The 21,208-nt window shown below is 31.8% G+C and overlaps 2 protein-coding genes across 2 annotated transcripts; both read right to left on the bottom strand.

The window, feature by feature from the left end:
• Nucleotides 1–835: 835 nt before the first annotated feature.
• LOC134686234 (uncharacterized) lies at nt 836–7,355 on the bottom strand. Its single transcript, XM_063545912.1, has 3 exons — nt 7,151–7,355; nt 5,571–5,677; nt 836–1,406 (listed from the first exon to the last, which is right to left on the bottom strand). Exons 2-3 carry the CDS (start codon nt 5,633–5,635, stop codon nt 941–943), a joined length of 531 nt encoding a protein of 176 aa, XP_063401982.1. The 5' UTR covers nt 5,636–5,677; nt 7,151–7,355; the 3' UTR covers nt 836–940.
• A 6,458-nt stretch (nt 7,356–13,813) lies between these two features.
• On the bottom strand, nt 13,814–19,991 carry LOC134686233 (uncharacterized). Its single transcript, XM_063545911.1, has 3 exons — nt 19,770–19,991; nt 16,414–16,524; nt 13,814–15,112 (listed from the first exon to the last, which is right to left on the bottom strand). Exons 2-3 carry the CDS (start codon nt 16,476–16,478, stop codon nt 14,653–14,655), a joined length of 525 nt encoding a protein of 174 aa, XP_063401981.1. The 5' UTR covers nt 16,479–16,524; nt 19,770–19,991; the 3' UTR covers nt 13,814–14,652.
• Between the last annotated feature and the right edge of the window lie 1,217 nt (nt 19,992–21,208).

Genomic DNA, 21,208 nt, shown 5'->3' with positions numbered 1-21,208 from the left:
CAGCTGATTAACGATAACAATTACAATATCCCCAACTCTGGATAGTTATAACTAAATTTAATTTAAAAATAAATTCGTATTATGTATGGGAGAATGTTAAAATCGAATAGCAAGGACATTAAAAGAATATCTTACAGCATAGAGGAATAAGAATAGATCTTGTCGGGTCATCATTTCATGACTAAAAGTTACCTCTATAACAGTTCTATTTGATGTTCATTTGCAGGCAGAACTGTTTTGTAACTAAGTTTTACCCCAATCTAACTTAAAATATGGACTTGTGTAATTTTTGTGGGAAACTAAAACATGCATAGAACCAATCCAGATTGTCCAAGAAGCAGTTGGAGCAGTCATAACAGTTAATAATTCATTTGTATAGTCAAAGCATAATATCAGTGTTGAAGGCCTGTCTTTGGCCTGTAATGGTATACCTTTTACACATTGGGATTTAGTTTAGTCTCATTGGCACTCATACCGCATCTTCTTATTTCTATGTAAAATATACAATAGTCTCAAGTTATGCAGTTGGTACAGACCTAGACGTCTTTAAAAGAAAGAAAAAAACACATAGTACTTAGAGCTATTTTTTCTGACAAAACACAGACGAATACTGATATTTCAAACAATTATAGACATTGATGCTTGATTTTATAAAAAAAAATGTGTGGTGGGTGATAGACATTAGAATGATTGATGATGTATGCATGGCTATGAAATTTTACTTCGTACTTTATTATTATTATTTGTTTTTAACTTTTTTGGAATCAAGCATCACTGAAGAGTCTTTTGTAGACGAAACGCGAGTCTGGCCTAAATACAAAATGTAATCCTGGTATCTATGATTGCTTGATTTTAATATATGATATAATTATCATACATCATTTTGAATTACTTTTTATATATCTCGAAACAAAAACTGTCCATAAAACATTTTCATATTTTAAAGTTTGCATTTTCCACTGTTTTTCTTGATGCAGGTAAACCAATGAGATCCGATCTGTCTTTTCTCGCTCACACACCAAGTATTATTACTATTAGTAGAGGCACACGGATTTGTGATACAGAAATTGACCGGACCGCAACTCATTGGATCAGATTTTGTCGCACAAAGCGCATGCTCGGCTTGAGTTATAGCGGAAATATACGCAGCATGTTCCTTTGCTCCAGGTGTTTTTGAGCCTTTCCATCTTAAGTCGTGACTAACATTATCTAATGTTTTATACTGATGATACGTTTTGCCTCCCGATTTATACGTTTGGTCTACAACTCCATCTAAAGAATTTGGGAATCCAGCATGGCTTATTCTATTCACAACAGTATATGCAACCTCTAACTGTGCGTTGGATGATTCTCCACTCGCTTCACCAAACACAACCCGTCCAACCTTTTCCTTGTAAGCAGTATAGCTGAAATTTAAATTAATTCCTGTATTTAGTGATTAAGTTTGTACTGGCTCTTTAAAATACAATCAAGACAAACTCATTAATTTCGCCAGTATAGCATTTCGTCTTTCAAAGATACCATAGAAACAACATGTTTGCATTGTGTTCGGAAATAGTTTTGTGTTATGCCTCTTAATTTTTACAAAAAGTCAAAATGTAAAAAGCATACGTAAGAAGTAGGTAAACAGGGTATAAGGAGAAATGTTTAAATTGAAACCAAGCCACGGGTGACATTGTTTAATCGAGAGGTAAATATAAAATAATATATAGCTGTGTGATAGAGTGTAATAGAGCAGATTGTTAATCCGAGAAAAAATTGTCAACTGAGGCCAAGCCAAGGTTGACAATTCCTTTTCGAAGACAATCAAAAACAGTAAAAGTCACATTTCTACATTGTATCATACCAACACATAGAACTTAACGTTTGTTCATGAAATCATTTATGCAAATTAAATCTATTTTGCTTTTAATAATCGATTTTAATTGATCTGGTCGGGAGGGTGACCTTATAAATAGTCTACCACCGAGCCTTCTGATAAAGTATATCATCTTTCATTCTGGCGTTTTAACGTGAATTTTACTAATATATTTAATCATCTTATCTAATAATCATTGGTAAACCATCTTGCCATCAATTACTAGATACAGAAACGGACAAACAACAGAAAAATGTCTTGAACATGAAGATTGTATATCTGTTAATTCATTGATAATTTTAAAGTTCCAAATTTTTTGGGAAAAATGAAAAATGAGTTGTCAACAAAAAATCAAAAATAATACATCGATTATTTAATATGGTTTGTCTTACTGTAGGTCATTTTCGCTTATATTGTACAGCATTTTTTATCTGCGTTTAAAATAAATTTCTCTTTTGAATTTTACTTGACACAAATGAAAGTTTAAAAACGCATACGAAAGAAAATGGGGTGTCCATCAATGATACAAAATTAGAACATGCAAATCAAAGAACTACTTACAAAATGCAAAGGACTAGCGCTTTTGTTTTATATTCCTCCCCTAAAATTCATAGTGAGGCCTCGAACTTCAAACAAAACGGTTCCTGGTTTTATTCCCGTTTCGGGAAGAACATTTCATGGGGTGACTTTTCGATTCTCTCTTAACACCATTTGCGAGTACGGCCTAGAGAAACGATGATAGTTAGTAGGAGGTGGGTGATAAAAGGCTTACACGTGTTTTAAGATAGAGGAATGTATCTTTCATGTAAAATTTCCTCTTGTAATTTCGAAAAAGAGCAAGCTAATACCGCTTAAAAGCAGTGCTCGTACCAGCAAAATGAAAAGGGATTAATATAAGTTGTAATTGCTTCCCAATCCTATATAGATACAATGAAATATGTGTCGTTATTCCTATATGCAACTTACAGCACCTTTATTTTGTGACAACAGATCTATGATATCCGTATATATGTCTTAAAACATATAAAAACTTTTTGAAAAATCTATGAAGAATATATATGGGACATTCATTGTATGGATCAAAGTTCAGATTCATTTGTATCGGGATTATACAGGGTGATACAGACAAACAAATAGATTTGCATGACCGGTGTTGCATGAATAACGCGAGAAGCTTGTAAAACTACATGCATACATCTCGTCCAGATTTGAATAAACTTAAAATTAGGTTGATTATCTCTTAAACGTTTCTACAATGTTTTGATTTTTTTGTCTCCAAGCATTACTTGAGAGATAGTAATCACCCCTAGTTTTTTGGTGGGGTTCTTGTTTCTTAATCTTTAGTTTTCAATGATCTGTATTCTGTACTATTATGTGTCTGTTTGATTTTTTATTTTTAGCCATGGAGATGTCACTTTATTTTCAATCTATGAGTTTGACTGTCCTTCTGGTATCTTTCGTCCCTTTTCTTTAATAGTAGAAGAAAACGTTACAGAAATATAATAAGCATCTGGTGCAGTACAATTGGTATCATATAAGTTGTAACCAGGTCTGGAATTCGCGCAATACATAAGTAAACGATCTTTGTCATAGTTTAACAATTTATAAAACAATTTACACCCTGAAAAGTTGAAACGGACTTGAATTTGGCCTACCAAGAAGATCTTGTATTACTTCTATGATAAATTAAAGGACAATGTTATTTTTAAAAACCAACATATAAATAAACTCATCATAGATACCATGACTAAATTTAGTAGCATATCATTCAACGCGAAAAGGATATTTTTGTTAGTTCGTAAGTTGCTGCGTATTCCATATTTAGCCTGACCGAATGAAAAAAGTAAAATCAGAAAAAATACTGAACTTCAATAACAACTGAAAACTAAAAGTCCCATATCAAATGTCAAAAACAAAAGCTCAAATACATTAAATAAATTTATCATAGATACCAGGATTAAAATTTTATATATACGCCAGACGCGCGTTTCGTCTGCAAAAGAGGGATGAACGAAACCAAAGGGACAGTCAAACTCATAAATCTGAAACAAACTGACAACGCCATGGCTAAAAATGAAAAAGACAAAAACAGAAAAACAATAGTACACATGACACAACTTAGAAAACTAAAGAATAAACAATCCCACCAAAAAATAGGGGTGATCTTAGGTGCTCCGGAAGGGTAACAGATCCTGGCTGCACATGTGGCACCCGTCGTGTTGCTTATATGATTGCAAATCAAGTAAATAGTCTAATTCGGTAGGTCACATTCATGAAAGGGAAGTGGATTGTAGTTACGACGTAAGGAACATGTCCGATATTATTTGTGAAACGGTTATTCCATAACGGTCAACCAACTCGTGACGGCGTCTGTAAAATTTACGAAGGGATGATTTCAACTCCACCATTTGAAACTCTTGGTTTAATACTTCCTTTTAAGCAGCAACCCCCTATCAAGAAAATAAAGATAGGAAATGCAAGCACGTGAATATCGTATCAATTGGGAGATATATACCCCGTATGCAGGTGCTGCTGGAATGTTGCTACTTAGAAATGGAAGGTTCACAATTGGAAAGCTGAAATCATCTCTTTTGTCGTAAAGTTTTGTTTTCAACCGACCCTCATTGTCAATTTCCAGACGGAAGTCTAGATATGAAGCCTACTTAACTGTATCTGTAGTATCCTTTATCTTTTGTTCAATGGGATAAATGCGTTCCACATAGTTACAAAATTTTGAATTATTTAGTGAAGGAACATCATCTATATAGCGGAAAGAAGACTTAAAGGATATTGCTAACTTCTTATCTTTCTTCCTACGAAATTCCTGCATGAAGTCAGCCTCATAATAATAAAGAAAATAAGTCGGTAAGTAGAGGGGCAGTTTGTTCCCATTGGAAGGCCGATAGTCTGTTGAAAAACACGTCCTCCGAACGTAACAAATATGTTGTCAATAAAAAAATAAAGCATCTTGATAATATCAGTTTCAGAGAATTTTTTGTTTGAATCAGAGTGATCCTTTACAAAGTAGGAAAGACTCACCAGTGACGCTCGAATAAAAAAATGTTTAAAGGCCAAATAAATTACGAAGTTGAAGAGCACTAAACACCAAACATTGGTAAGAGTTTTGCCAAATACAGCTAAGGCATTACGATGGGACAACACCTGGCATTTACTCAACTTGGCTATAGCATTTTCTCATGTATACAATGGTGAATCAAACCTGGTTTCATAGCCAGCAGCTGGATCTCTCACCTGTATGACAGTCGTATAAAATTTCATTATATTGACAACAATTTGAGAACAAAACAAACAGACATAACAGTAGAAAAAATGACAAAAAAAGGGGTACAGCAGTCAACTTTTTTTTTATAAATCGCTATAAAAACAACCAAAAACACAAACAAACGTTTACAATGACAAAATAACGGAATGCACATGCACAGAGTCCCTTCGCATACAATGCAAGAAAGAATCACAAAATTGTACACAGACAAAGCACATAAGCAAAAACGAAAGAGAAGCGATTATGATGGAATGTATTAGTACAGAGCCACGTCATGTGTAACCAAGAAACAGAAAAAGCAAAACCGCATGCAGAAACAGTAAAATTAGCCAAAAAAAACCGACAAATTAAGAATACAAAAAAAAAGTTCCGTTTAATAGTGTCAAGTTAAACACATTTGTATTTCACGAAAATGTTACATGTACTTACCACAATGAAGCCCATATACTATGAACAGATACAAAAACGACAAGCCAGCTCAATAAAAGTTCCATAGTTGCATTAGCTGTTGTAAAGGTTTAGTATGTCGATCGTTTCTTAAAAAAAAAAAGATAAGTGAAACTGAAATAAAAATTTAAAAAAACCAAAACAACTCATCACAGCACAGAGAAAAAGAAGTGAAAAGTAAAATCACAAAAATACTGAACTCAGAGGAAAATCCATTAGGAAATTCCATAATCACATGGCAAAATCAAATAATAAGACGCATCAAAAACGCATGGACAAGAACTGTCATATTCCTGACTTGGTACAGGCATTTTCAAATGTAGAAAATGGTGGATTAAACCTGGTTCTATAGCGCTAACCCTCTCACTTTAATAATAGTCTCGTCAAATTCTGTTATATTTACATGATGCGTTAAATAAGCAGTCACAATTAATAAAATAGTCAAAATATGGGTACATCAGTCATCATCGTATAAAATTTTTAAAAGGGAACAATTTAACCGAACACAAAAACTCTTCTATCTACGAACACATTATTTGATTTGAGTGTCTGACGTCAGAAAATTTTATACGTCACATAAATTTGTCGTTCAATGTGCAAACAAACAGTTTTAAAATTCACATACTAGGCAATGTAAGCATACAGGGTTAAAAAATCAAAAGTATGTAAGAATAAATTACAGAAAAAGACCGATATTAAAACTAGTCCAAAAGTTATAGGTAGAATTTATGAGAATCCATATGTCTATATGTTATATGTCTTTTGTTAAAGTCATAAGAAACGAGTCATCGGTGAAAAATAATGTTCTTTCAATTCCTGAACCAATGCATACAAACATCATAAACCTACTCTTCTGTGCACGAATTTATCATTTTCTTCGTGTAAATTTCGTATAATCGTCAATTTTTTTTCTCCATCAGTCAGTGTTGTTGTGAAAATATGGCAGGTAATTAAAGTTCGTGTTTTAAAGCCGAAGTTTAACGATTGTCACCTATTATTCAACAATCAACAAAAAATCTACAAAAAAGCACGGAAATTGAGCTCGTGTTTAACATGTAAATTCAGATAATAGTTTATTTTAAGGACATCCATGCGTATTGTGATCATCGGATTTTTACGTGATGGGTCACACTGAGGTCACTTTGCATACGGAAAATATGTTGAGGGAATTGTTTCCTGGAAAGAAGCAATTAAAGTTAAGTATACTTCTTCTTAATATGAATAAATTAAAGAATTTTCTTCAGAAAAAAGTATTTGTACATAAGTTTAATAATGAAATCTATGCAATGAGTTATAAAAAAAACATATGCATTATTTGTTTTTATTTGAGGTTTCTTATGACTTTAACTATATTGTAAACTAATGTATTATTGTTTATAAGAAAAAGATAGTTTAAAGGTCTCTAGAAAAAAGTCTCTGTTATAAAATGTGTCAACCAACTCCTGATGATGTCAGAAAAACTATCGAATGGATGACTTCATTTACAATAATTATTATCGATGGAAATCTGTTTAAAATAAAATTGAAAAAAAAAGTATTGCAATCAAAAAGATTTCACTTACCTTTGAAATATAACAAGCCCTATCCTCAAATGATATGTACAAGTAGGTGATGGATTTTATAAATGTCTAACCTACATTTGAACAACAATTGCCAACAGTGCTCATTTAGATTCACATTATCAATCATTACATGTACATATTGTACTTTTACTAATTGTTCACCTGTTTAGAAGTTAATGAGGAATTATACCAAAGCATGATATTTTCTATACCATCTTTCGATTTTATATGTGTGTTTTTTCTTCATGTCTACCCAGTAATGTATAAACTGTGTCGTCAATTTAAAAAGATATCATTGTCATTTTTAGTTTTCTAATCGTCTGTTATATTTACCGAAAATCATTTCAACACTTCATATGTTTATCATTGCAGTCATATGTACCAAACAAAAAAAAAAAAAAAATTGACACGGTACATGATCATGGTGAAATCCTTTTCTGTTCAATTAGAAATGAAAATACATGCATTAAATTGATATGGAAATACTTGAAATTAATTTCATACTTTCATCTATTGTCAACTTAAATGAATTTTCTAAACGCCAAAACGAATGCTCTCCTTAGCAAACATGTTTTTATAAATTACTTCCTGTAAAGATTCGTGGTTTTCATATTGAGAAAAATGTTGCTTTTTCGGACATTGAATTTCGTAATTCTGTCAAAGTTTCGTGAAAGGGATCACCAACGCTTTGCTATCTCGCAATTAGTAAAAATGAAAATGTTTTAAAATAAACATGCATATACTAGTGACGATGTCCAAATTGACGTCCTGTGTATCAGTACTCCACTAATGTCAATATTGTGATATGTCGTTAACTCATATCGTGACCGTCCTGTACAAGAGGAAATCACACCCCACATGGAACTAAACAACAATTCTGAAAATCTGTTCAAATAAAAGACGTTTTTTCTCTGCAAGGCAACCCCAGATGTGAGTACTTCGTATATGCACTGATATTTTCAAAATAACCAGTTTGTGCATATGTTCGTCCATTACTAATTCAGCGACAAGACTTTTCACTTGTCGATGGAATGAACATGGCATGACAACGATTATTCAAACGCACCAGAAAAACGTAAGCAGCTGATAACTGCTTCTTTTGAGATAAAAACCATTGATCTCAATTTTTTGAGTTTTCTATCTTCGAATCGCAACCGGAGCACTACATGAACTACATAGCTCGTGGGTTTATATTTGCAACTGGGGTTAACACTGATGTGATATGAAAATCGATATGCTATTCATCGCTATTTTACGAATTTTTGTTTGATCTTACTGACTGATAATTTCCTTTTTCTGCACAGTAAGTGATATGATAAAATAATCGCTAGAAATTAAGGGCGTACATGTCATTGCCAATTGATTGATTGCTGGTTGCTTTAAACCGCATAAGCACAACAAGTATCATTGTCAATGAAATTCACAACTGCATCAGGAGTAAATGAGCGTAAAAGAGATCATCTTTAGTCATTTCAATTGAGAAAGTTATTAAAATTGATTTACTCATCATGGTCATTGGGTCTTTGCCTCGGAAATAAAACACATTCATTTCAATTAGATGTTTACATGATACGGGTGATGTTCGTTCGTCTCATATATTTTATGATTTTATGATACTAAACCCGTAATGGGAGGGACTGTGCTTGGTTTTAAATAAGGAAAATATAATTTTCAATCAGTTTATTTGAGTCCTGGAGCCGACATTTCAGTAACTTCTAGTAATCCATTGTTAATGTATATATCATTGCTGTTTTAATTGGTTTACTTTTGTTACTTACTCTGACATCAGACTCGGACTACTTTTGAGTTTTACTGTGCGTATTGCTGTGTGTTTCTTTATTCTACATTGTCTACATGTATAGGGGAGGGTTGAAACAAAATATGTTTAACACCCTGCGACATTTTCCCACCTGTCCTAAGTCGGAAGCCCCTGTTTTATCTTAGTCTTTAATTTTGGTTCTTTTATATGTTTTGGAGTTTAGTATGACGTCCAATATCACTAGTACACATATTTAGGGGCCATTTGAGGTTCACCTTTTTGTGCGAGATTTTGTCGTTGAAGACCAATTGTTGGACTGCGACTTTCTGCTCTTTGGTCAGGTTGTTGTCTCTTTGACATATTCCCCACTTCCATTCTAAATTTCATGTGTTATAAGTCTTCATTGATGATATCACTTCTTTTGTAATATTAGCGATAAGGATAGGTTAACAATGTCCACACCTTTTTGCAACATGTATGTTATTTCAACGTTTTCAAACTTTTAACAAGATATATTGATATGACCTTTAACAGTTTATGTCATGTATTCTTGTTTTACCTGTCTGCAATACAAATTCTTAATATAACTAGATAAAGTTTATCAGGTCAACTGATTTAATTTCAGACCTGCAAAATAGTTAATAATTTCCTGTGTTCAGATTGGTGAGTAATGCTTGAAAATGAAAACAAATCTAACTTTGTACATTTCGTGCGTCCGAAGTTATTTTCGCAGAAAACCTAGGAATGTTTATATCTTAACATTGGAAACACTGTGATTGATAAATACTTATTCATTTGTGGTATTGTCATAACCGTATATAAAAACTTGTTTAAACACACGATTCTACATCAGAGTTGATGTGAACCTAGTCATTCAGTCACAAGACTTTAAATATTGCAATCCTTTATGAATTGACTTATAATACAAACAATAAGTAAGCAATGAATGGGTTGTTAAATTAGTTAATACGTTAAATGAACATATCATTAAAGATTCATGTCAACACAGAAGTACTGATTACTGAGCTAGATATACCCTCTTAGAAACACACACCTGCAGAGAGCCAAAGATTATAAATATAGTCGTCAAAGATACCAGGTTTTGTACAATGGGTCTAAAATTAAGAATTTAGACATTTTTGGAGCGCATTATTTTCTCATCTTTGAATAGCACAATGCAAGAAACTGTAGAAATCCGAGTTGAAGGGCTTGGTTATTCAAATATACTCGAAGAACAAGAAAAATACTAAAACACATTGTACAAATAAACAGGTTGAGGAGGGTTGGGATCATGTAAACATGTTTAATCTCGCCAAATTATGTATGTATTTGCTTGTCCCAGGTCAGGAGCCTGTATTTCAATGGTTGTCGCTTGTTGCTGTTGTTTTTGTTCATTATTTGTACATAAATTAGGCCGTAAGTTTCCCGTTTGAATTGATTACATTTATCATTTTTGAACTTTTATAGCTGACTAAGCGGTGAAGGCTTAGTTCATTCGTGAAGATCGTATGGAGACCAATAGTTTATTGTTATATTATTTTGTCTCTTGTGAAGAGTTGTCTTATTGGCAGTCACACAACACCTTCTTTTTTATAATTGCAAAACGTAACATTTTGAGAAAACATTAAAATACTTATTTGACTAAAAATCAAATTTGCTTTTAATGTAAACTTAACGTTTGTCCAAGGAATGGTTAGAGCAGTCATAAAAACTGTTAGAATTTAACCAGTCAAAATGTAATATATCTACTTGAGATAAGTCGGATAATGTATGGCAGTAAAAGTTATGGAGCAAGTCGATCCAGATGTCTCTAAATGACAAAAGGATAGCAAAAAGAGTACTTTTCAAACACAAACGCAGTATAAACAATTTTATTAAACAAATGTTGATATATGATTTACAGAGAAAGTTATAAGTGATCATCTTGATAAAGATTTAAGGGTAAATGTATGACTTTACATGAGATCATATTCAGTCTTTCTTTTTTTTTTTTTTTTTTTATCTTTCTCACATTGAAGACTCAATATAAGACAGTTTTAAAAGTAAAAGTTCAGCAAGTTCCTGTTTTTTTCTTGATGCAAGTAAACCAATGAGATCCGATCTGTTTTTTCTCGGTCACACACCAATACTTATTGCTGTTAGTAGCGGAAAAAGGATTCGTGGCGCAGAAATTGACCGGACCGCAACTCATAGGATCAAACTTTGTTCCACAAAGCGCATGCCCTGCTTGTGTTATAGCGGAATTATACGCTGCATGCTCTGTTGCACCTGGTTTTTTCGCTCCAGAAAAAATAAAGTGCACTTCTAAAGATGGTGACACTTTAATGGTCTATTAATTAAATCTTTTTTTTCTCTCAGTGTATAATATTTTCGATACTGCTGGACTGGCATGATACATATTCTTGGTATACATTTAGAAAGAGTATTTCAATCAACCTAAGATGATTGATTTCATTATTATAAGTTAAGCTCTGAAAATGGAATTCGATTTTGTAATGCAAATATACAAGAGGAGGCATGCAGGTGTTTTGCAACAACTGTTCAAAACTGCATTACAATGGATATATTCAGATCTCTGTTAAATATGTTTCAATTAATTAAATAAAAAGTTTTTAAAAGATATACCAGGATTATATAGTAGTAGGTTAAACGCTCGTATCGTTTTTAAAAAAATAGTAAATAAATACTTTTCTTAAAAACAAACATTGAAAAATGTTGTACCAAATACTGCCAACTCAAACTATGTCTTTAAATAATAAACCCAAGTACTACTGTTTCCCACTTTTTATGAACACTAATTTTGCAAATTATGAACCACCTTTATTTCAATTCTACCGATATATGATATATATGACACTATGGCCATACTTCAATTTGAGTTATTCCCCCCTGGCATGAATCAATTTATTTTTATATATGAATAAGTTTATAACCGACATCGACTAAAATTCATAATGTGTTTAGGGATTCTTGGTAAAGTGTCTTCAAGGATAATATTTGATAATATTTTTTTTCTCTAGATATTCCAATAGTTTATGCTTTTATGCAAGACGAAATTGTTCAAATGTTTACAGAATGACCAGCAATAATCGTATTTTAACACTGCATTGTTTTGAATGATTTATTGGAGTTTCAAGGCCCTTTCAACACTATTGCACTTTTTTTGAAATTTTTACTGATAAATGAACACCCGACCCTCAGTGCTGACATATTAGTGGTACAGAAATGCAACCCCATATACCACTTGGCCGCGGAGGCCCAACTGCCTTTGAAGTATTATAAAACAATAACGTAACTTATATCAATACGGAAAGTCCGTCATTAAATGACTTTATCAAAAGATCACTCAAATCAACCTCCCCAGTGTTGACATTAGTAGCCAAGGCGATGCCCTAGTCGTAGCAAAGCTGTATATGTGATTTCTTTAATAATTTAATAAATATGATCGGTACATATTTCCCTTCAATGTCATTCAATATATGTTGTTAATAATTATTCTATGATCCAAATTAAGATAAATTTTAACATTAGTAAATGTTTGTTTTACTCTTAGTTGTGATATAAATCTGTTTTGTTCGTTTTTTGTTTTTGATAATTTGTTCATAGTATGATTTATATAAAAAAAATGTTAGTTTTCAAATCTTATGATAGTATGGCAATGTTTAGAGGCACAAAATATTTGTTACAGCAATTGGAAGTTTTGTTACTTGCATTGTCACTGTGTTATATAGAAATGTTACTTCATTTATGTGTTTGAGGTTAAGTTCCGCGTCTGTTTCACAGATATAGTATAAACTGTTTTTTGATCTCTTTGGCACAATATCCGTTTCTAATCATTCTTCTTTTATATATTTTTAATATTATACTGCTTTTCAAGGAATTTAAACAAACCAAATTATGATTTGGTCAATATTGCATATAAAAGTTAAAAAAAAAATACCGAACACCGAGGAAAAATCAAAACGGAAAGTTTGTCAAAATGTCAATATCTAAAGCTCACACAATTTTCTTTTAGCATTTTATAATATAGTCTGTTTATGTTACTTGTGTTAAACGAAACATGATTTAAAGGCGACGGGGATCATTGTATTCATACGTTCATAAACAGGTTTGACATCTTCATATTTTGTTCTTGTTCCAATACAGGCAACTGTAATATACCGCTATTTAAAAGTCATGAATCGATTGAGAGAAAACAATCTAGTAACAAGCTTAAACCGAGGAAAATACATCAACCATAAGAGGAAAACAATGAAACACTTAAGTGAAACAAATACAACCGACAATGCAACATACATAGAAACGAACTATGAGATACCAACTGCCATATTCCTGACATGGTAAAGGATATTTCAAGAAAGGAATTTTGATTGAACCCGGTGTATGGCTAGCCAAACCTACGAACCTTATTGCCATGTTAAATATATTCGCTTCAACGACAACATTTCATGACGGTGAATCTGGATGTGTGTCAATTTTATTGATATTTATTTGTAGACTGTTTGTGATGTTTGGTTTTTGTTGGTGACACCTGTAAAGATTTTATGGTATTAACTGAAAGATCATTCCCCAGGGATATGTCATTTTGCGCTAGGTGCGCTTAGGGTCGAATGCAATGCAGATACAGAAAGATTTGTTGTAAAAGTATAAATGTCTATACTGAATGTTTAGCCAATTGAAAACTGTCGAAGTATTTGTTTTATGTCAAAATCAGACTTATGCAGTGTTTCATTTAGGTTACAATTTTGGACAAGCTCATTCATCCGGATGACGATCAATGCCTTTTTTTTTTTTATTCCATTTCCAATAACATAACCTAGAACCATCCTAATCGTATGAAAACCAAATTGTAGAGCACAAAAAAATCTTAAACCATTAAAATATAATAAGAGGTAAGTTTTTTTTATTGTAAGAATTTATTATAAACAAACGCAAATACGAGAAAATGTATCTGATATATGCATATGAAGTTATGAGCATATACAGAATGATAATTTAAAATAGATATAACTGTGGATTTCACAATTTTACGATGCTTGCGTCAAAGTAACCATATTACACCGAGTACCTTAATTGCACCTTTTTAGCAAAAGAGCAAAGGAGACTTAACAAGTTGCATTTTTATGATTTATGATTTGAAATTATGCACGTCTTTCAAAATAGCGATGTATATGAAGATATGCACAAAATTCGCACAGTAAATATTAGAAGATGAAGTAAATATTCACTGACAAAGGAAATCTATGGAAACGTCATGATGCGTCGTCCAAAAAAGTCGTCATTTAAAAATAAAAAAATAGAATGTGTTACAATCATAATTCTTTTTTAAAAAATCAATAGAAAGCATTGACTTATTTCAAATTAATCCAACTCCTGGAGGAAATAAAACAAAAAAATATGTTTTGCAATTTTCAAGGACGTGAATTTGAGCATGGATTTTATGATGATGTGGGTAATCTGCATTCCATAATCATGGCTTGTTTGTTGGTTGTTTCAAACCCATTTTTCTATGATTCAATAAGGATTCAAAAAGTTGTGGAACTATACAGTATATAAGGACGCATATGATAAAAAAAACTCCAAAGAATAGTCTAGAATTTTTTGTCTGGATCATAAATAAACGTAGGTGATAAAACCGTCAAAATACATGCAATTTGGGTATCCTCACGTCAAACAGTTTATACAAATTGGATATAGAATTAAATTAAAAACATCAGGATTAAAAGTCTTAAACTTCCATAATTCAACATTGTCCAAAATGTTTTTCGAAGCATGCAAACCAATGATTTCCAATCTTGCTTTTTTCGGACACACACCAATACCTGTTACTACTTGTAGATGAACAGGGATTAAGTGCACAGAAAGTGATCGGTCCGCATCTCATGGGATCAGAACCAGTATCACAGAGCGCATGCCCAGCTGCAGTAATTGCAGCTTCATACGCAAGATGTTCTTCTGCTTTGTCAGGTTTAGCAGCTTCCCATCTTTTGTCATGATCAGGGTTGTCTAGTGTTTTATAAAGATGACGCGTCCTCCCACCTGACGTATGTGTTTGATACACTACCCCATTTAGTGTATTAGGGTAACTCATGTGGTTCATTCTGTTTATAATTGTAAATGCAACTGCAAGTTGTGTGTCTGCTGGTTCCCCACTCGCCTCACCAAACACGATACGTCCGACCTTTTCCTTGTTAGCAGAATTACTAAAATAGAAAATGATATTCAGTCACAAAAAGTTTAAAAACGAAAAAACAAATTAAGAAATAACTTAGCAGTCATCAGTAACCCTCAGACCATAAAAATGAGCCGCCGACAACTTAAAAGTAAACAAATGTCTCTGCCAAATATTATACAGGCATGTTTATAATCTGCAGTTTCTGATTGGAAATAGAAGCATTTTATAGAATTAGTACAACAAATGAGTATGTACATAACTTCTCTGTTTCTAAATTTACATTCCCCCCATCATCAATACTAACTGAATTACTCGGCTAATACTTCATTTGACTTTTACCTATGTGCAGTAACCGCTAAAAAAAGCCACAATATCCTGATATGTCAAAATCCTATGCTACAGTTTAATGAAAATAGTATTGGTATGTTTTATAAAAAGAGAGTCCCCAATGTAGTATATGGGATTTTAAACAATCTGTTCCATGCATATGTTGTCCAGTTGAATATTAATCCATATTTCAATTGTGGTGAGACAATGTTTTATAAGGTTTTATCAACTGGATAAGCACACATAAAAAGTTAATGTTTGTAGTTTTATCAACTGTACCATATTACTTTTATTTGAAATGTTTTAACCTTTAAAAAAGTTATTATCATTATAGGTACTTGTCATTCCGTTGATTGATACTGTTAACATTTTAATGTATCTCTACTGTATTGTTTATTTCCTCTATACATGTTACTTTGTAATATTTTATAATGTGTATGTTCTTTTGTGTACCTTTGTATTTTAGCAGTTTATCAGAATAAAGTACATACATATATATATAAAGCATTAGATTTTTTTTGTGTATTCTATTATCGACTTGAACTTTTCATGGAGTTCTGAAATTTTTTTCTGACATATTCATTTATTTCAATGTGTAGTTTTATATGTACTTAAATGATTTTTGATGAACGATTCTGGCGAAATCATCACGCATATGGATGATGAGAGAATAAAGTCAATAGCTAGCTTCAGTAAAAAAGGTGTGAACCTAGAAATTTGAACTGATATAGGAAAAAATGTACAGACATTTAACATTAATAAAAGTCGTACTAGTACTTGTATAGGAAACCCTAATGGATTATTGTTCAGGGATTATAGAATTTTGAATTTCGAGGTGTCTGATTGAAAGATATACCTTCTATTAGACCTAATTGCGTATTCTTATTACATACAACTTAATAAATGTTCGTCAAAATATTCTTCTTCCCTTAGGTAATCAGGCTGATCAAATGTCATACTACGTGTTTACTTACTTTGGCGTTTATGCAATATGTTACTTACCAAACTGAGGCACACATGTTATGAACTGTTGCCATGATCACTACTAGGCAGCTAAAGATGTTCATTATTACAGAATCTGATCACAGTTGTATATGTAAAATTATCCCTCTGCTGAAATAATATCAAGTTTCTTTTATATTTCCAATTTATAAATAGAATAAATCTTGTAAAACAAGAAAACATTTTTAAAACTTAAATTCACTTTTGAAAATAGATTACTAATTGAATATAGTTAATTATGACTTGTGATATGTGTGAAACTGTATTAGCTTAGAGTACCTCTTTGGTATGTTTCGGGTTTTTTTTAGTAATAAATATTCTGTGTGCATCTTTCTGTAGTTTTCTGGCCATTGCGTCTTTCAAAGGACAGACATTTAAAAAAAGGCAATGGAAAAGGTGGATGATCAAAGAGACAACCTAACTCAAGAACAAAAACAGCCACAGGACACCATGGGTCTTCGCACACGGAGGCGAACTTTAGTTGTACCCTTAACAAAATATGTGTACTAGTTCATCGAAAATGGACGACACACTAAACTCCAAAACATATATATATGAACTAAAATAAATAGAAAAACATACATGACTAACAAATGTCAGAGGCTACTGACTTGGGACAAGCTCAAACAAATTGCGGCGGGTTAAACTTTTAACACGGCTCCATGTTGACGGCCGTACTTTGAATTATAATGGTTCAATTTGTGGCTTAGATAGAGAGTTGTGTCATTGGAACTAATACCGAATCTTCTTATACATATTTTTTTAGATCTCAACCCCCTTCTTCACCTCTTGCCAATGTATAATTACCAAACACATAGCCAAACGGTAAGTAAAAATCTGTTTAAAAGAAGTCCGAGTACGATTTCAGAAAAGGTAACAAAAGAAATTGAACAAAATGACAATGATGATAAATATGCAAAGGATTATTTGCAGTTACTTACTAGCCAAATGTTTGATAATTACTTTTAAATTACTTATATTAGATAACGGGAAAACAGACATTACTTCACCGTTCAATCTTATTCGTTATCAGATTACTTTAAATTCACATCAAACAATTTGTTTACAATGAATCGCCGTCCTTCTATTAGACACCAACATTAGCTTGCTTATGTTCAAATTTCATAAAAAGAAATCTTAACAACTTTAAACGTAGTTTTCGTTCATCTCCCCCCTCCTCCCAGTTTTATGAACGTATTTGTATATTTTACATACAATATTTTATATGTTCTAATAAAAAAATGTCTATTAAGTTATTATGATTATATGATACAAAAACTTACATTCAAATTAAGAATGAATTATCCACGATAATGCTGTAGTATGATTTCTTTCAAGTTATTTATTCTTTTTCCGGGTCATGCTGTATCCGTTATTCTTGTACAATTTCCTTATATCGCGAGAATTTCTTTTTTATTCTTATTTTTGATTTCCTAGTTTGTTTTGCATTACGCATACATTTAGATTAAAACAATGAATCCTATGATATGTTAAATGTTAAAATTGTCCATCAATTTAATCATATAAAAAGCAATTATAAAGTATTTTTTACTAAATGTTCATTTATGCTAATATAAACAAATTATCATATTATAAACAATGAATATCCTTGTTCTTTTCGCATACCTTGCAACAAGTTAATTTGAAATTTTTGATTATTTTTTTATGTAATTTTTATTGTTTTATTCACTTACTAGAGCAACAGTTATCCCCTTTCTTTTTGATGAGGGTCGTGTTCCTCAGTCTTCATTTGGTTATGGGGTGTTTTATACTGTTGTTTATTTTTGTTTGATTTACGTTTTCGTTTTCTGTCATGGTTTTGATGGTGTTGGTAATAAATCATTGACTTGTCCATACTGATTATAAACTCGTTGAATGCTCGGTTACCATTATTACGATTTTATATAACTGGAGTTAATATCATACAGCATGTCATTTTTAAATCGGTACGAAACCTTTAAATATCACTCTGCTTTACAAATGAAAGTTATGTGTGCTACTGTTCGTAGAATAGCTAAAATTATTTATCAAGGGTATACACTTTTGTAATGTCTTTATCAAGAGCGATTGTACCAAATAGGTTCAGTGTGCAATTATAGCAAGTTACCTACGAATGAAATTGTCAGTCATCACTGACTATTTTATAAATTACGATACCAAAAGATACAATATTAATTGAAGTTCTGCTACATCTGTGATATTATATATGTTCCGGACCATATGAATATTTGGACCATACACGTATGGTCATGACCATATGCGTATGGTCCGACCGTACGCGTATGGTCGGACCATATGAGTATAATACTCGTTTGGTCATTAACGGGCCGGACCATATGAGTATTTTGACCATATAGGTATATTTTTTTTTAAATAATTTTATCAAAGTTTCAATTAAATACAAAAAAATGACATGACTGCAACACATCATATTCACAAACCATTCAAATAAACTATGTTACTTTCCAATAACTTCTTAATTGTGTAATGTTGTTCAGTTCATTTTTTTAAGTCGAAATATTGCCATTCACTCGTGATAACAAATCGGTATTGACCATCGATAATGACCATAAGTATACAATTTATTATAGTAAAGTAAGACTGGTAAAAAATTAACTAGATGAAACTTCTAATTTTATTTAGCTTATCTTTTTATTATAATATAATAATAAAATTTCCTATATGATAGCGTCTTTTTGATTAACAGTCATACCATATAAATAGTTTAGAAGTATAAAAAGTAAACTGTAACAGAGTGTTAATTACCCCGACCATACGCGTACGGTCGGACCATACGCGTATGGTCGGACCATACGCGTATGGTCGGACCATATGAGTATATACCTATATGGTCATGACCATACGCGTATGGTCCAAATACTCATATGGTCCGGAACATATACAAACAAAAATCAATATGTTAATGTTTGTTAAAACAGGAAAAAACCCAGAAACAATAAACAGTGAATGCAAACAATTGAAAACGCACCATTTTTCTTGTTTTCTAGAATTTCAACTCACGATTTCACTTTATCACAAACGTTTGATGCCCCAAACTTAACGTGTCTGGGATAACCATTTATCTGACGTGGTGTTATCCCAGTGGAATAAAATGAAGTTTCATACATCTATGCATCGTTATATAGTATAATGTTGGACATACAAGAATATTCCGAACAATATAAACATGGTTAAAAATTGTAAATATGGGTTCCTTAAATCTTCTTCCTTCAAAACGTAGAATTTGATTTGAAATAAGATCTTATAAATCAAAACACAAAGATTTACCATAACATATATTATAAATTCTTATAAAAAAGAAACTCAATTGTTTTGACAATATAATTTAAACTTACGTTCAAATTAAGAAAGAATTATCCACAATAATGCTGTAGTATGATTTGTTTCAAGCTATTTATTCCTTTTCCGGTTCATGCTATATCCGTTATATTTGTACAATTTCCTTATCTCGCGAGAATTTCTCTTGTATTCTTAAGTTTCCTAGTTTGTTTTGCATTACGCATACATCTTAATTAACACAATGAATCCTATTAAATGTTAAATGTCAAAGCGTCCATCAATTTCAACAGATAAAAAGCTATTATAAAGTATTTTTTACTAAAATGTTCATTTATGCTAATATAAACAAATTATCATATTATAAACAATGTATATCCTTGTTCTTTTCGCATACCTTGCAACAAGTTCACTTGGAATTGATTTTTTTATGTAATTTTCATTGTTTTATTCACTTACTAGAGCAACATATATCATCTTAGTCTTTTTTATATGACGGTCGTGTTCTTCAGTCTTCAATTGTGTATGTGGTGTTTTATACTGTTGTTTATTTGGGTTTATTTTACGTTTTGGTTTTCTGTCATGGTCATGATGGTGTTGTCAATAAATCATTGACTTTTTCATACTGATAATAAACTTATTTTATGCTTGGTTACCATTTTAAACAAATTTAGATAACAACTCGAGTGTATATCAAGCGGTATACCATTTTCAATCGTTATGAAACCTTTAAATATCACTCTGCTGTACAAATAATTATGTGTGCTACTGTTCGTAGGATTACCAGAAAACTAATCTATAAATGGCATGTCCTTTGATAATATCTTTATCCAGAATATTTATACTTGTTTTGTTCAGTGTTTAGCAAACACGCATTACCTAACTCTGAAATTGTAAGGCATCACTGACAGATTTTGTAAATTAAAACACCAATGGATAATAAGATGTTTCGAAATTTTGTGATATTGTTAACCAAAAAATATATACTATACAACGAAAACTATTACTATAATGTTAGTTATTGCCAAAAAAAACACCTTTTTAACATGGAATGCAAACTTTTTCCGGCCTTCTTAAATATATCTCTCGATTTTACCTTATCAATAAAGGCAACAGTAGTATTCAACTGTTCGTTTGGGACAAAAACAAGTCCGTGTTACTAAAACCGAGGGAAACACATCAAATATAAGAAGAAAACAACGAAGGAACAGAAACACTGAAGTGAAAAACAAAGACAATGCAACACACAGAAAAGAACTACAAGATAACAACTGCCCTTTACCTGACTTGGTACATGACATTTTCAGAAAAAAATGGTGGATTGAACGTTCCAGGCCAAAAACTAAATGAATGTAAGATAATCATTCATTTGAAGTGGTATCATACCAGTGGAAAAAATAAAGTATTATAAATCTATTTGCCATTCGTCTATGCAATGTGCATACAAATTCGTCTACCAAAGGATTGCCATTATTGCCGTGCTTTTGAAAGGCATAAC

The sequence above is a fragment of the Mytilus trossulus genome, chromosome 10 (genome assembly GCF_036588685.1).
Source record: "Mytilus trossulus isolate FHL-02 chromosome 10, PNRI_Mtr1.1.1.hap1, whole genome shotgun sequence".
In the NCBI taxonomy this organism is placed as follows: domain Eukaryota; kingdom Metazoa; phylum Mollusca; class Bivalvia; order Mytilida; family Mytilidae; genus Mytilus; species Mytilus trossulus.
Note: the sequence above shows the minus strand (reverse complement) of the source record. Positions and strands in the feature narration are given on the sequence as shown.